Here is a 16,929-nt window from a genome sequence, read left to right as displayed (position 1 = left end):
TGTTCACAAATTGTCCATGTGGGTAAATGTGTGTGAATGTTCACCGGAGTTCCTACCATGGTTGTAAAATTGTAATGAATACAATGGTTACCACAAAGGCTTGATGAATGGATGTGCTGTTTATAGAGTCAGCCAAAAACTGTATACACACTTCAGGAAAAGTGAGATAGTATGATGTATATTATATTTATACAATATCAATAATATAATACAGTTATACCTTGGATAGAAAGCATAATTCGTTCCAGAACCATGCTTTCATAAGGATTAATGGAAACTCTGATAATTTATTCCACAACACAAAAATATTCATATAAAATAACTATGTTTGCGCATGCGCGTGTTTGTGTGTAAAGCTGAAGTAAGATGAAAAAGGAGAAGAGGAGGGAAACACTTTTCTGTCGGGAAACTTCTTTTAAAAGAATCGTCTCTAATGACACTTGTGCATACACACACTTGTTTCTGCTTTATGCGTGTGCAGACACATGTGGTCACAATGTTATAGTAAACAGTACACACGATTACGTGATTACGAACGAGAAACCTATTGGCTCAGTTCACGTGACGCTTGGCAGACAAAGCGCATGCATACTACTTAGATGTAAAGACCTTGTTCGTTTATCAAAATGAAATGTATTTTGAATTTTGTTCGTCTTGCAAAATGCTCTCAGACCAAGTTACTTGCAATCCAAGGTTTCACAGTATATTAATATATGACATATTTAGTATTAATATATATTAGTTTTTTGTTACCTGAAGTGTGAAAACATTTTTTGGCTGATTCAGTATTATATACTGTATATATTCATGTAAATAGGCAGCGTATATGAGTTCATTTTCAAATAATAAAATCAGTAACCAAATCGTGAATAAAATTAACAAAGGACATTTATTATTATTATTATTATTATTCAAATTCTAATTCAAATATTATTATTATTATGGTTGTTGTTGTTAACGTATAGGGGTTATACCAAATGTACGTAAAATAACACGTAAAACCACTTTAGTGCATGTTTATAGACGTACTTTAAATCCTAAAATGTATTCTTTTTAAAATCGATAATATTTAATTTGCTTTAAGAATCAGACTTGATTAAGTAATGATTTCCGGTTGCGGTTGTGTTTATGCGCATGCGCAGTGAGGAAGACGCGGAAGATGACTTGTCAGTGTTGTTGTGGAAAGCTGACAGGCACGTGAGCTGTGCGACGTCGAGAAGAGATAGCAGCAGACATGGCGGCCACAACTCCTCCCAAGGTAATGAAAACACTGGACTTTTTAATGTCAGCCCTCCAATAAATACAGTAAACTGTATACGTTTTGTCAGGGCACGCTGCTGGGCTTTTGGCTCGGTCTCGGTGATGCCGCTCGAACATTTGCTAAAAAGGAAAAGTTAATACAGTGCTCTGACCGACCACTGTTTTTAGCTTATAGTTGTTAGCCAGTTAGCTCTGGCGCCTCATAGAGTTACAGTTGTTTAGCAAATTTAGCTAGCTGCTCTGCCAGGAATGCCACGAAGGCACATCGGTCATGTGTCCATAAAACTACATTAGCAGTATTAGCTTTATACAAGTGCCGCAGGTGATCACTGCGATAATGATCCCGTCAAATTATACACAGCTTGATAAGGCTTACTGTAAAAATACTTCCCGGTTTAAAAGGTTAACTAGCTAACTAAGTTAGCCAGTTAGCGTGATTTCTGAGTTGTAACGTCAGCAAGTTAGCAAGCTAGCGGAAAAACTTGCCTAAAATCCGATGTGTTTATTTTTATTCCCATTAAATGTTAGTTAATTAACTGACAACTTCTTAAATACAGTTCAGACTTGTTAAGTAGTTATAAGTTTGCTAGCAGTAGCATCTGGCTGCTTGGTGCAAGGGCCAGAAGTTTCGCAACTCTTTGACAGATCAGCTCTCTTAACACCCAGATGGCTTACACTTGTTCAGAAATGTGCTCAAACATGTTGACACGATTTTGCTGATTTACAATTTAATGTCTTTTTCTGTCCTGGTTGAATGATAGCAGGTCACTTTTTATTATGTGCTGTCAAAAAGATTTTCTTATAAAGGAGTTAAAGTAAGTGTATAGTTAATGCAGAACATGCACATGCATTATTTCTACTGTGAACTAATAGTCATTGATCACCAAATCAGCACAGATCTGTATAAATATCTACTGCACTTTTTACACTCAACTAAAAGGAGCAATTTGCTGTTTACCCATGGGTGTCTCTGCAAACATTAAGTTTTAAATCTATAGGCATTTAGATGGAATGTTGCAGTACAACATGAATAAAGAACAAAGGAACACTGTCATATTGTTATCTTGTCTGTTGATGTTTGCAGGTAATATTTGAACATGAAGGGGTTTTTATCCATTTAAACACAGAAGAATCAGAGGATCAGGATTCACTAATATCAGGATTTCTCCGGATTGTTGATAAGGTATGAACACCCTTTCTTAATCATAAGAAGCTTAATTAATTCTGTTTAAACAGTTATTGCTTCTTTGTAATTAAGAAATATCACACGAGAGGAAGTGCTCTACAGCCGGATATAGCACAGCTGTACAGTTAGTGAATTCAACCTTGTGTTAGAAGCTAGTTAGCTTTGTAGCTGTAAATAAAAGAACACTGATATTCGGAAAGATTTAAAAAGAGTTATTAAAGGAGTCAAATGGTTTAGTTTTTTTAAAATGACATAACCTTGTCAGATGTTTTTTTGCTGAAAGTGCTACTCTGACTGGTTTTGAATATTGCATTTAAGCAGGGAGCTGGACTCTCCTCAGTATGGCACACAGTACTGACCTACTTTCACCCATGTTCGTGACTGAAATTTAGTGTAATTAATCAATTGTAACACCTGGTACATAAACTGATGGATATAGTTAAATGCCCCAATGTTCTTGCCATCATTATCATCATTATCATTATTGTGGAATGCTCTCCTCCAATTAGATTACTTGGTCGGTACTAGCTGTTGTATAACAACACTTAAATGATGAGAGTCATGTCAAATGCCACATATTGATTTCAGAGGCTGTACATTTAAAATTGAAAAAGAAATAAGTGCTTCATGAACAGCCAGAAAGAATAAATATACTTACTTATATATAATATACTTACATTTTGCTTTTTAGGATGGTGAAAGCTTTGTGGAATATAAGCCTTCGGAGGATACAGAGGCTCTTTCAAATATGCTTTGTGCCTGCAAGGTTTGCTTTTTTAAAATTTATTTATTGTACTACATTACAGACAAATTACAAATGAAAGAAACAAACTGGTGGCTTGGTAATATGGTGGAGACATGGATTAACTCTGCTTGTCGCCTTGGAGGGAATGATCATTGCAAAGCAATCCTAAGTTCTTCACATTTTACACCTTTTAATATATATATATATATATATATATATATATATAGTGTGTGTGTGTATATATATATATATATATATATATATATATATATATATATACTTAAAAATTAAGGGGAACACTTGGTCCCGGTTTGAATTAAACGCTCCTCAAACCAGGATTAAGTTTTTCCCCCCTTTTTTTGTATATATATTTATTAAAAATAATAATAATAATATATATATATATATATATATATATATATATATATATAAAATGATTTTTTCCCCTGATAATAGTGCTCTTGATTGGGATGACTCCACCCTATTTGTAGGGCACAAGGACTTTCTGAATGGATTGATAAGTGTAGAAATTATGTAAATTGTATGCCATAGCCCTGGCCTTTATCAGATTTCAAGCCAGTTCAAAAGTTAGGAGATGATGGACAGCACTCTTTTCCACCCTTATTAAAACATCAACTGAGAGTATATTTTCTGGTCTTCATCCCTCCAGTAAATTTCTGGAATTTGTAATCTGCCTAAACTACAGGGTGGCTCAAAAGTCTCCACATTTATGGAAAAATAATAAAATAATAAATAATAATAAAATCTTTTTTTAAAAACATCTTCCATAATGTTTCATTATTACGTCATAGTAAGTTTTTCTCTATATAAAAGTAGTAGTCAACATAGTCTCCGTCATAATCGGTTTGTGCCATTTTTGTACCTTATTCTTGAATCCTTTTTGAGATACATCTCAATACATGTATACATACATAGATACATACACACATGTATATGTTTACATATGTGTGTATACGTGTATATACATTGATTAGCCATACCCTATATTAGATGCCTAATATATTGCACTGGTTGTTCTAACACATTTTTAATGGAGTCAGCATTAACCTTTTCAGCAATTTGAGCTTCTATTAGATTGGACTGCATGGGTCAGCCTCCTCCCCACATGCCTCAGTGAGACTTGGCTGACTATAACCATTGGTTGATCAGTTTTCATTTCTTGGACCACTTTTGCTAGGTCCACTGCAGACTAAGAACATCCCACAACAAGAGTTTTGGAGCTGCCCTGATCCATCACATAACCCATCACAATTTGACCCTTGTAACAGAGCATGGATGGTTCCATCTATGTGCTACCCAGCACATCGGGCGACGGATATACAGCCAATGTTTCTCTGGCAGTTATTTATATGGTCGGGTTGCCAGCTTGACCCCAATTTGTATCTCAGCACTTGGGGACGTAGGACCTTGCTCAAGGATGCAGCATTGGACCTTCTGGTCCATAATCCAACACCTTAACCACATCGAGTTCCTGAAGTTATCAGGTTGAAAGCTAAAAAAATTAAAAATAATAAATTGGCAAGCGTACGGATTTGCGCAACGTTAAGATACATATACATATTCCAGATAGATATTAACAATGTTTTTGAATAAGGAAGAACATATCGAAATAATTTTCCTTGCCACGTTGTGCCAGTAAAGAACACAGCTCAAAGATCATTTAACAGAACATGTTTAAAACAAATTTATTATCAGTGGGAGAGACAACTCCGTGCATGTATACAAAAAGTGACACTTATGTAGAGGATGCTTTATATAGGAAGGTACATTCTTCTAAAAGTCTGTTTGGAAACTGTTGGGACACCCTGTATTTCTATTTTGTGTTTTATTTCTGTTTGTCACTTGTTTGTAGGTCCAAATGTGTTCCAGCTATGCATACACTAGATGGCCAAAAATTTGTGGACTCCTGACCATCACACTCTTACCAAAACTGTTAGTCCAGAGTTGTATAGTTTGTGCCTTCTTACGCTATACACCTGACCTGATCTCCCAACATCAGTGCTCAAAGTCAATATTGCTCTTGTGGCTAAATGAACAAACATCCATGTTCTAAAATATGATGGAATGTCTTTCAGTGCAGACATTATGAAAACAGCAAAGGGGGAGTTGGTAAAAAGCACTTACTAGTGTGGTCTATTATCCACAAAGGTTTGACCAGATATTGTTTAATTTAAAGTTAAGCAGTTGTATTAGTTGTTGAATCGTGTTCGTTTGTATATCTTTTGAAATGTGAAGGACTCCAGCTCAGTAGTGGAATGGACACAAAGGCCTCACTGTCCTTTGGACCAGCAGCTAAGTTATGAGACCGAGTGGGACATGGTTAACACAGTCTCCTTTAAGAAAAAGGTCCATACCAATGGAGAAGGTAAGGTGTTTCTATATCCTTCTTTAAGGTCTGACATGGATATAAACACACACTATCAGCAGTTTGAATCTTGAATGGATTCCCACTGCATTGCTCTTAATGCTGATTTGTACTGTGTACAGTAGTTGCATAAGCACATACAGTATCTCTGATGTGATTCCAACAGGGGTCAAGAGTAGCTAAGAGATGGTTATAAAAACACCAACAAAATGTCAACAGTGCATTGTGTGAATCTGTAGTGTTGTGTGTCAGGAAAATCCTGCTATGCCTAACCATGTTCCTTTTTCAGCAGAGTGCTCAGGCAGAATGCAAATAATATTTGCCTGGTAAAAAAAAAAAAAGTCAATCAGCTGAAATTAGCAAGGACACAATATTCCAAAGACTATTTGCTTCTGGCTCTTTCTAGTGAAGGGAAAGAATTACGTAATATAGCTGGCTTGTTGAACGTTCTGAGCTCCTCCACTCCTATTTTAAAGAGTGAATTGTCTCTACTCATACTGCCCTCTTTGTAGCAGTGTTACAGACTCTAAGGAAGATTTTATTCATCTGTAATAAGAAAATGTTTACACACCAGCACCGGGTTACATTTTCCTTCGTTTAGAACATTGAAAATATTGGGAATAGTATTACTTTTAACTTTGAAGGTTTAGTAGTGTTGTAATATTTAGAGCCCTCTGCAAATTGCAAATGCAAGCACTGACAAGCCTTCCGAACCTGTGTTTTAAAAGCTACCAGCTGAGCTCGGTTCTACCTGGTGTGCAACTAATTCCCAGATAAAAAAATTTAAACAGCCACAATGAGGAACCTTTAATATCCATTGGATAGCAGTATTTCTGATAACAGTATCTTTGCATGATGATCTTGATGTATCAACACATATTTAAACATTACAACCAATAATGATAAGTATTTACTATGAAAACTTAACATTTAAAATAGTTGCATTGTAAACAGGATTCATCTCATTTCTTTTAGGGGGTTTAAACCACTTTCATGAGCGCAACAAGTGGGCCTTTTCCTTTAATGTTGGTGAACTCAGAACTGTCTCAGTTAAAAATGAAGGCTGGTCATACCTAATTTTCCGTTTGAGAGATGACACAACATTGCCTGCCATTCATTTCCATCAAGGAGGCAGCCAAAGGTTCCTGGATGGTTTGAGGAAATCAGTGCATCTAAGCGAGTAAGTAATTATGGAAAGTGGCATCATGAATTCTTGATAGTAAACTTGTGTACATGAATAGATGTTATGTATGTTATGGTGTGTGTGTGCGCGCATTTGAAATTTTTTTCTTGTGTTCCGTTTTGAGCAATTTAGTTATTTTAAGATTTGTCCAGCAGAGTGCAGTGCAACTCTTATTTTTGATGTTCAGCATGCTACACTAATATACTTAAATTTAGAGACTGCTCAGACCTGGTAAATTAAACATCATAATTTAAATTTTCCATTACTGTCTTAGTTCTATGATTTTCACTTTGTGTTTAGTCATGGTTATCCGTCAACGGCCTTCCACAATTCACTGTTTGTCACTTAAAGCTTCCCCTTTTGAATCGAAAATGATTTTCCTCTCTGTTTATTTCCCTTTAAAGATTAGCTCTCTAAAGCAGTAAAGAACTGAATCCAGCACTATTTATATGGTAATGTGGGGACATTTGCTGGGAAAATTTAGATCCTCTCAGAGACCATGTTAAATGGCATGTGCCTTGCGTTGAGAATGAAAGGGCATGGGATTGGCTGATCCCAAATGGGACTGCAGCTGTACATTTAGTTTTCAAGGCTTCATGATAGAAGTAGATGTGCTCTTTTCCTACCCTGTCTTAAAAACCACAGCAGAATAAATAAGATGCCAAGATGCGAGCATGTTCAAGGCAGTGCTGCTGAGAAACAGATAAATGTTATTAAAGTTCTTATCTTTGCTCTCATAATGAAATTTGGGCTCGGCTTCGTTGCCTTTGCTTTTCATACCAGTCATAAGCGAGAGGGTCATAACCTGTGATGTCATTTGGCTAATTGTTGTAGATAGATTTTAATACCATTTTTGTTGTTGTTATTGTTATTATTATTTTTATAGACTATAGTTTGTAAAGAGTTTGAAGGCATTAATAAAAGTCCTTTTTTGTCTTTAAAGGAGTCCTGATGACAAAAACCTACTGGTAGTTGCTACATATAACAAAGCAATTTCACAGTCCTTTGAGAATCTTCTTGATGACTCTAATTATGGGCTTGTTCAGGTATGGGAAATTTTATTAGGAGAAACCATACTGATGCTGTTGTACTGTGTACTGGCACACACAAAGCTGTCAACACGCTGATCAAACTCACATTTGTCAACAGAAATTCAAAAAGGATCCCTACACAACAACTTTTGGTGGTTTCTCTAAAGTCACAAACTATATCTTTGATGCTATTCGGCCACGTGAGACCGAATACCATCAGCGCCCTGCTGAGGAAGTGGCAGACATTCTGGGTGAACTGATACCTGGGCTGGAGATCAACCAGCAGGAGGAGCCTGGCTTTGAGGTTATTACCAGAGTAAGTACCTGTGCATGAGTTGCTCCTGCCATATAATACGTCCTTGCCGATATTCAACAATCTAAACAAAAATAGTTAATTTTGCAGGTAAATCATTCAGGTTTTTGTTTGACATGTCTTCACCACATGAACATTTGCATTGTGATCCCGATCACATTGTGATTGTGCTGTCACATTTGGAGATAGCGTGGGATTATTAACTAGGAACTAAAGGAAACAAAAGAAAACTGAAATAAAAAATACACAAAATAAACTTAAATCCTTGGCAAGGGCAAATGCCCTGAGATGATATATGTGTCACTATGTGCTTTAACACTGAAGTGATGCATGTCGCTCTCTCCATCACGCCGGCTTGCTGTGAAGATGCGGACTGGGACTTTTCTTTTCCTTGTCTTGTCTTGTCTTGGGTTATCTGGGGCCCTTATACCTTACCAGTGCTAACTAAATGATCGCACAAAGTGCGCAGGTATAAGGACCCTTAAATAGGGTCATTGCCTTGCAGCGGCAGTGCCTAGCAACCCCGCATCCGATTGGCCGCGCCCTTGCCTGTTCTAAACAGTGCAGAGTATTCTTGCGCAGTTCTGCCCCTCGCAAGACCCGCATTGTTAGACCACTATATGGAAAAACCCTATAGTCTATCTTGTGTATGAACATTTTGTATAATGTAAATGACTTGATCAGTGATCAGATGAACATAAAGTTAGTATTAATGGTCAGTTTCCCGTTTGGTAAAATACTAGTTAAATGTCAATGACATCATAAACACAGAAATTTTATGTTTCGTAGATACTTTTAATATTTAAAATCCTTTAAGAAACTCAGCTGCTTGAGAAAAATCTGACAACAAACATTCATGCTTTTGAATCGACTTGAACTGAAAATCACATTGCTCAAAAATCGAATTTAATGGAATTCGCTGTCTACCTATGATTCACAACTCTATTACTCGGTCAGATGAGGCTTGTGGGACAAATAAAGGCTACTTTAATTAACATAGGAGCATGTTGTACATACTGCCATATGCAGACAAAGCTTTTATAGTTTGTTAAAAATAGAACCTGTAAATGAGCATATTGTTAGTGCCACCAACAAAAGCAGATCTTTGCCTCCATTTTGACTGAGATATATGGTGTTCTAACATGATATATAATTTATTTTATTATTAAAATTTATTTGGAAACAAACAATGAAAAACTTAGCTCGGACATGTAATTTACTTTTTCCAGTTGTCCAGGCTAGAAATTTCTTCACCCTCGCTTTAATACAGTTCAAACAGTGAGTTATGCTGACTGTGTGTGTTTGTTTGTACACTTTTATTGCAGGTTGACTTGGGCACAAGGCCAGAAGTGCAGAGGAGAGGTCCAGTAATGATGGAGGACTGGGCAAAGTACCAGGATTCAGAGGGAAGAATGTCCAATGTGCCTCTTTTAAAGCACCTTATTTTCAAAGGGGTAAATGTTAAATGTTTTATATTTATTTAAAATATAAAACTAAAATCCCTACTGTTAATTTTGTTTTAATTGGACCTTAATATATTTCCACTGGATTGATAAAAAGCCCTTAGAAGTGATAGGCACAATGAAATATTGTTTTTTTTTTTTGTTTTTTTTTTCAGTTAATAATTACCCTTTCACCTTTAGAATATAATTTAATGTTTGTGTTCTTATTTATTGGTCTGGAATATCTGATTAAAAATGTAATATTCAAATGTAAGATCTTAAGGATTAATTGCTTGGATTATTGATTAACTGATCAATTCGATTAGGGTTATTTTATTAATTATTTGTTTGACTGTGTGCTTAAGGGCCTGTGCCATGCTGTGAGAAAAGAAGCTTGGAGGTTTCTGCTTTGTTACTATCCCTGGGACAGTACACATGAAGAAAGGAAAAATCTGCAGAAAAAGAAAACGTAAGTACAGTGAAACCTCAGATTGCGAGAAACACGGTTTGAAAGCATTTCGCAAGACAAGCAAAGATTTTTAATCAATTTTGACTTGAAAAAGGAGCAAGTCTTGGTTTACAAGTACCGAGTATCATGTATCACGCATGCGCTCCTTGTTTTAACGCTAAGCGTCACGTGATCACAACTGAGGCAACATTTTTTTCTCTTGCACTGCGAAATTGTGGGTAATCGTCTCCCCTGCTGGATCGCGTCTCTTACTGGTATAATCAACATCCGTGCACACGTGTACTGTTTACTATAACACTGTGACCACGTGTGTGTAAAACATATTTCATTTTGTGTCTGTATGCGTGTATGTACAGCGAGCATGCAAAGCAAAAGCAAGTCTCATTAGAAAGGTTAAAAATCCATTTTCTCTATCTGCTCAAGACTCAGCCTGCTCCATGTATCTGTGTGCGAACGCATCATTGGACACCGTGCCACACTGACACACAGACCCCTCCTACTTTCGGCTTCACAGACACACACACAGACACACGCTTTCTCTCGGCTTTACACAGAAACACTGCTCTGTCGTGATTCTTTACAAAGGTAAAGTGCAGGTACATTTTTTTTATTTTTACTTTACAGCAGTGATTCCATTAGTGTGTCGCTCAATCGAGTGTCATTAGATAGATTTCTCGTTTATTTTTCCAATAAAACAGTGTTTTCATTGTGTGCACGCGCGGGTGCGAAAAGAGTGGAGGAAGGGTAACTGTGTAAGATGAGAAGGGGGAGAGGGGAGCTTACTTTAGATTCTCACACACACACACACACACACACACACACACACACACACACACACACACACACACACACACACAGTGCCTGCTCACACAAACAGAAACACATATCTGTCGGGATTTATTTTTACTCTTTTTTTGAAAGGTAAGTTCAGGTTACTTTGTTTTATTTTTCACTTTATATTTTGTGTTAATTATTTTTATGTATTTATTTTTTGGGGCTGTGGAACGCATAATTTGAGTTTAAATTTGTTCTTGTAAACCAAATTGAATTTTTTCATGAGTGTTTTGGAGTTGAAGCCTGCTTCTGGAACAAATTATGCTCGTAATCCAAGGTTCCACTGTATCTCATTTTTGAAATGGTTTAGGCACAGGTTATAATTAATGTAGCTTGTTTTTTTCCCTTGTTTCTGTGGCCTGAAGGGATGAGTACTTCAGAATGAAGCTTCAGTGGAAATCGGTGAGCGAGGAGCAGGAGAAGAGAAACTCCAGGTTACGGGATTATAAAAGCCTTATTGGTATGTGTTCAATGGATACTGTTTTATGTTTATGCTATACGAAGAAATCTTCTAGTAACTTATTGTACAGGAAAGGCAATACTACAATATGCTTTATCTTTTCTTTCTAACTGTAGAGAAAGATGTAAACAGGACTGACCGCAACAATAAATTCTATGAGGGCCTGGACAACCCTGGGCTAATCTTGCTGCATGACATTCTTATGACATACTGCATGTATGACTTTGATTTGGGTAAGTGGTGGGGGAATAGAGAATTAAAAACTTGAGTGGATATTGCTGAAAACAGATTGCATTGTATATTTCACCTTTTTTGTTTTTGTTGGGGGAAACTTATTCTGTATAATTATTCACTTTATCACTAAATGTTTTTTTAATGTAACCTGGAAATTGTACTTAATTAAGATTAACAGTATCCTCCTGTGCATTCTTGTAATCTAGTTTGATATGCTCTGCTGCAGGCTATGTACAAGGCATGAGTGATCTGCTCTCACCCATCCTCTTTGTTATGGAGAATGAAGTGGATGCCTTCTGGTGCTTTGTCTCCTTCATGGATCAGATGGTACATTTAAGTCAAGATATCACATTTTTGTATCTCTTCATATCATATATATATGTGATATGAAATGATATGAAGAGATACAAAAAAAAAATATATATATATAAATATATATATATATAATGTATGCATTTTTATGCTCATGGCTTAAGGTATTTAATTCCTGTATATGAATTAAACGTATACGAATGAGCATTGAAACTAACATGGTCATGCAGGGAGATGAGTAAAGTGCCATCTGTGTTTTTGTGTTCAGCACGAGAACTTTGAGGAGCAGATGCAGGGGATGAAGACTCAACTAATTCAGCTTAGCACATTGCTACGACTTCTAGACTTAGCCTTCTGGAACTACCTAGGTAAATGACATAAATCTGACATGTTTGATTTGCTACTGTACATGCGTTGGTAAAAAGCATATTTTATCATATCCTGCCTTAGAACATATAATTGCAGAGGCCTAATCAATATGCATTTGTAGAGACATACTCTTTGTCCAATCTGTTAAGAACACCACAGCAAGAAAAAATACAGATGATGCACATCAACCGTGCTTTACAATGGTTAAAGTCACAAAAAAAAAAAAAAATTCTAGTTTTTGATGAGAATATATACTAAAGCTCTCGATCTGTATCTGAATATTTTCCTCCTTGCATTGTGAAGCTACAAGATTGGGTGATACAATAACTGCTTAAATATAGAGGTGTTCCTAACTAAGTAAACAGTGAGTATATTCAAAGTTTTTTATTTTTATTTCTTTATTTCGACAGAGGCTCAGGATTCTGGGTACCTGTATTTCTGTTTTCGGTGGTTGCTGATCCGCTTTAAAAGGGAGCTCTACTTTCAGGATGTGCTTCGCCTCTGGGAGGTCTGCTATATTGACCCAAACATTTAAAAATAACTTATGTGTAACCTTGTACAATTATGTGGGTCTTTTTTTAATATACATTATGTTCAATGTTTTTTTTCTGATAGTGAATCGTTCTTTCTTTGTCAGGTGATGTGGACGGGGCTGCCTTGCCAGAATTTCCACCTTTTGGTATGCTGTGCTATTTTGGATTCAGAAAAACAGAAAATAATGGACAGACATTATGGATTTAATGAAATTCTTAAGGTAAGCTCGTAAACACTTGAAAATGTTTTGTATGTACAGAAACATTAAATGATTTACTGAAAATATTAGTTCTAATGTAAAGGTGCTCTAAGCTTTTTTTTATTCATACCACAGCCCTGTGGAATTTACAAAGTTGTTTAAAATGTTGTTATTAGATGAAGTAATAGTAGTAGTAGACACCCTTACTGTTATTTTCAAAGCGAGTAAACGTTGGCAAATGATGCAGGCCGTACCCTCCTTCCCACTGGGAATGACTTGCTATAACTTTCCTAAGGAATTTGACTGATTGGTTAATACCTTACCACCCCCAAGGAAAAATGGCACCGCTTTTGAATTGTGAGGATCTGTTTGATCCCTGTGCCTAACCAGTTTGCTCCCCTGACTCCTAGCTCACTTGCTTTGGTCCGATCAGCATATCGAAAGGCTTGAAAAACTTTTTTTTTGTTGTTAAAAATCGTGTGAATCACAAGCCTTGATATTAAAGGGAGTAGGCAGAATTGTATGTTTGTAACCATATGAGTTAGAAACCAGACGCTTTTAGTCTAAAATTGTTGTGCCATCGTGCCCATGCTTTGGAATTTCTTCAGGAATTGTCTAGTTGTTGTTATTATTACATTCTTTATTATTATGTTCAAGTGTTTTATATAAAGAATGGTAAAAAATATATACTATACACTAGGACAAACATTTGTGCTAAATATAAACCATATGTACCTGTTTGAATAAAAGACTTCTTGGGCATGCTCTCGTTCTTTCCATTCTCCAGGGACTTATATGGTGTTCAAGTAATAATCAAAATAAAACAATTTATCATTGGAAAATAATCTTGGATTTATTCTTACTCTTATTATGTTTGTAAGGATTCTTGTGTAATATTGTGAAAATCTTTTGCTTTCTTTTGCTTTAAACAGCACATAAATGAACTCTCTATGAAACTCGACATTGAAGAAATCCTTATTAAATCAGAGGCCATATATATGCAGTTAAAGAATTGCAAGGTATGTATAGGGAAAACAGTAGAAGACTACTGCAATTCTCTGGAATTGGTAGCTCCTGTGTAAAGAAAGTGCGGCTGCATAGCCTTTTTTTATGTAAACTATGTGGATGGAACATAATATTTACTGTATTTAACATAATATATGTTACTTGTACATCTGCTTCATTGAGGATTTTGCTTCACTTGGACTTTTTTTTTTTTTTCCTATGTTGAATTTTTCCTTTTTTTGCTTTTAGGATTTGCCCCATTCAGTGAGTGAAATTCTGGGCTTGAATACGTTAACAGGGAGCTCTACATTAGATGCCAGTGATTACAGCGTGCTAGATTCACCTCAGACCTTACCAAGATCTGTACACAGACAAGACCAGGTTTACTCCAATGGCCATGGATTCTTACAAGAAACACCACACAACACATGTAAAGTTGGCTTTATTTCATAGGACATTTCATATGTTTTCTTAGCAGCTGTATATCAGTAAGATAAACAGTGTTTGGTATCATGTAGATATTTGCTACCAAATGTTACATTGTAAAGTATCCCTGATAAAACCATAGAAAAGAATAAGTATGAATGTAAAATTGGGATCTAATGTGATCCTAAAGTTATTATTTTTGTAATTTTCTTGTACCATATTGTCTTTCATTAAAATAATCATTCCTTCTCTCTGTATAAAGTTTTCAAAATGTAAAGATGGAGTTTCCATTGTTGATTTTAAATGATTGATTTTGCCCCATTTCAACTTAAAAGATTAAAATCTGGTCTCCTTATTGTCGTGGCTTTTGGCTTTTTTTTCTTTTTTCTTTTTGCACTGCTGGGGTTCAAATCCCACCTCAGGTCTGTGTACTGCATGTGGAGTTTGCATGTTCTCACAATGCTTGGTGGTTTTCCTCCAGACGTTCCAGTTTCCTCCCACTGTCCAAAGACAGATTAGGCTAACTGGTGTTAACGAATTGCCCATGGCATGAGAGTATGTGTGTGCTTGTGCCCTGTGATAGATTAGCACCCTCTCCAGAGTGTACCCTGCCTAGTGCCCCGAGTGTACTGGAATAGGCTTCAGGTCTCCTGTGACCCTGTATCTGTGGAATGATATTCAGATGGACATGCTATTTGCAATCCTATGTCTGTATGCTCGCATATGCACATGCACAAAAAAAAAATAGAAATATTGCCATCCATTATGAAAGTTTAAAAAAAACATGCCATATGTGGTATTTAAACTAACACGTACAAGATCATTGCATGTATAGATACAAATATATAAAATATATACAGTTAGGTCAATAAGTATTTGATCACTCTGTGATTTTGCAAGTTCTCTTACTTAGAAATCATGGAGGGGTCCACAATTCTCAGCATAGGTGCATTTTCACTGTGAGAGAATCTAAACATAAAAATCCGGTAATCACATTGTATGATATTTTTTTTTAACAATTTATTTGTGAATTACTATGTCAAATAAGTATTTGATCACTTGAGTCAAAAAAATTTTAATATTTGGTACAGAAGCCTTTGTTAACAATTACAGAGGTCAAACGGTTCCTGTAGTTCTTCAACTGGTATGCACACACTGCAGGAGGGATTTTGGCCCACTCCTCCATACAGATTTTCTCTAGATCTGTCAGGTTTCGGGGCTGTCGCTGAGGAACACGTTTCAGTTTTAGCTCCCTCCAAAGATTTTCTATTGGATTTAGGTCTGGAGACTCCAGAACCTTGATATGCTTCTTACGGAGCCACTCCTTGGTTTGGTTTGGGTCATTGTCATGTTGGACGACCCAGCCAGTTCTACTTTGGTCTCATCTGACCACAGGACTTTCTCCCATGACTCCTCTGGATCATCCAGATGGTCCCTGGCAAACTTTAGACAGGCCTGGACATACGCTGACTTAAGCAGGGGAACCTTACATGCGATGCAAGATTTTAAACCATGACGTCTAGGTGTATTACTGATAGTAGCCTTGGAAACGATGGTCCCAGCTCTCTTCACGGCAATGATTAGCTCTTCCCGTGTAGTTCTGGGCTGATTTTTCACCATTTTTAGGAGAGATCTTCAGTGGGGCCCGAGTTCGAGGGACATTGACAGTCATCATTAGCCTCTTCCATTTTCTGAAAATTGCTCCAACAGTTGTTCTTTTTTCACCAAGCTGCTTGGCAATTGCCCCGTAGCCCTTTCCAGCTCTGTAAAGGTCTACAATTTTGTCTATTGTGTCTTTTGACAGCTCTTTGGTTTTGCCCATGTATCTTCTTAGACATTGCCTGATTGTAGGGTGCACAGGTGTCTTTATGACAGCTAACACCCTTAAATAGGTGCTACTAATTTAGAATCATGAGCAGACTGTAGCTGGACTATTTAAAAGCAAAATTACAGCTCTTTGAGGGTCAGAAATCTGGCTGATAAGCAAGTGATCAGATACTTATTTGACACAGTAAAATTTACAAATAAATTGTTGAAAAAAATCATACATCATGTGTTTTCTGGATTTTTCTTTTTAGATTCTGTCTCTCACAGTGGAAATGCACCTATGCTGAAAAATGTAGACTCCTCCATGATTTCTAAGTAAGAGAACTTGCAAAATCACAGGGTGATCAAATACTTATTAACCTCTCTGTACTGTATACAGTACTTATTAAGAAATATCAGTTTCCTCCATGCAGAGCGCATTTACACTGTTGGGTTAATGCATCTGGACTTTTAAATTCAGGCCACAGGTTTACAAAAGAAGTAAATCCAGACACTGAGATGATCAGTGCAAAATATCGATTTTGTATTAATTTCATGATTTCCATAACAGCCTGCTCCTGAACAGGTCAGCAACCAGAACTGTGTTGACAAATGTTTGGTTTTTCTCATGATAATAGGTATGTGCCACCTTATATTTACATGAGAACCACCATACATTTACACAGCTACACACCATATACCATACAGTATATTTAGGGACAGGAACAGGTGTTG

General features: G+C 36.4%; 1 protein-coding gene across 1 annotated transcript; it reads left to right on the top strand.

Annotated features, from left to right (window-relative positions):
• Positions 1-1,153: 1,153 nt before the first annotated feature.
• Positions 1,154-14,743, top strand: tbc1d15 (TBC1 domain family, member 15). Its single transcript, XM_053500276.1, has 17 exons — positions 1,154-1,258; positions 2,345-2,443; positions 3,138-3,212; positions 5,448-5,577; positions 6,553-6,757; positions 7,704-7,806; positions 7,910-8,107; positions 9,430-9,558; positions 9,912-10,015; positions 11,215-11,309; positions 11,426-11,542; positions 11,770-11,870; positions 12,124-12,223; positions 12,635-12,732; positions 12,862-12,978; positions 13,890-13,976; positions 14,212-14,743. The coding sequence occupies exons 1-17, from the start codon at positions 1,235-1,237 to the stop codon at positions 14,413-14,415; spliced, it is 1,986 nt and encodes a 661-aa protein (XP_053356251.1). The 5' UTR covers positions 1,154-1,234; the 3' UTR covers positions 14,416-14,743.
• Positions 14,744-16,929: the final 2,186 nt, after the last annotated feature.

Source organism: Clarias gariepinus, chromosome 7, assembly GCF_024256425.1.
Source record: "Clarias gariepinus isolate MV-2021 ecotype Netherlands chromosome 7, CGAR_prim_01v2, whole genome shotgun sequence".
Lineage (NCBI taxonomy): Eukaryota > Metazoa > Chordata > Actinopteri > Siluriformes > Clariidae > Clarias > Clarias gariepinus.
Note: the sequence above shows the minus strand (reverse complement) of the source record. Positions and strands in the feature narration are given on the sequence as shown.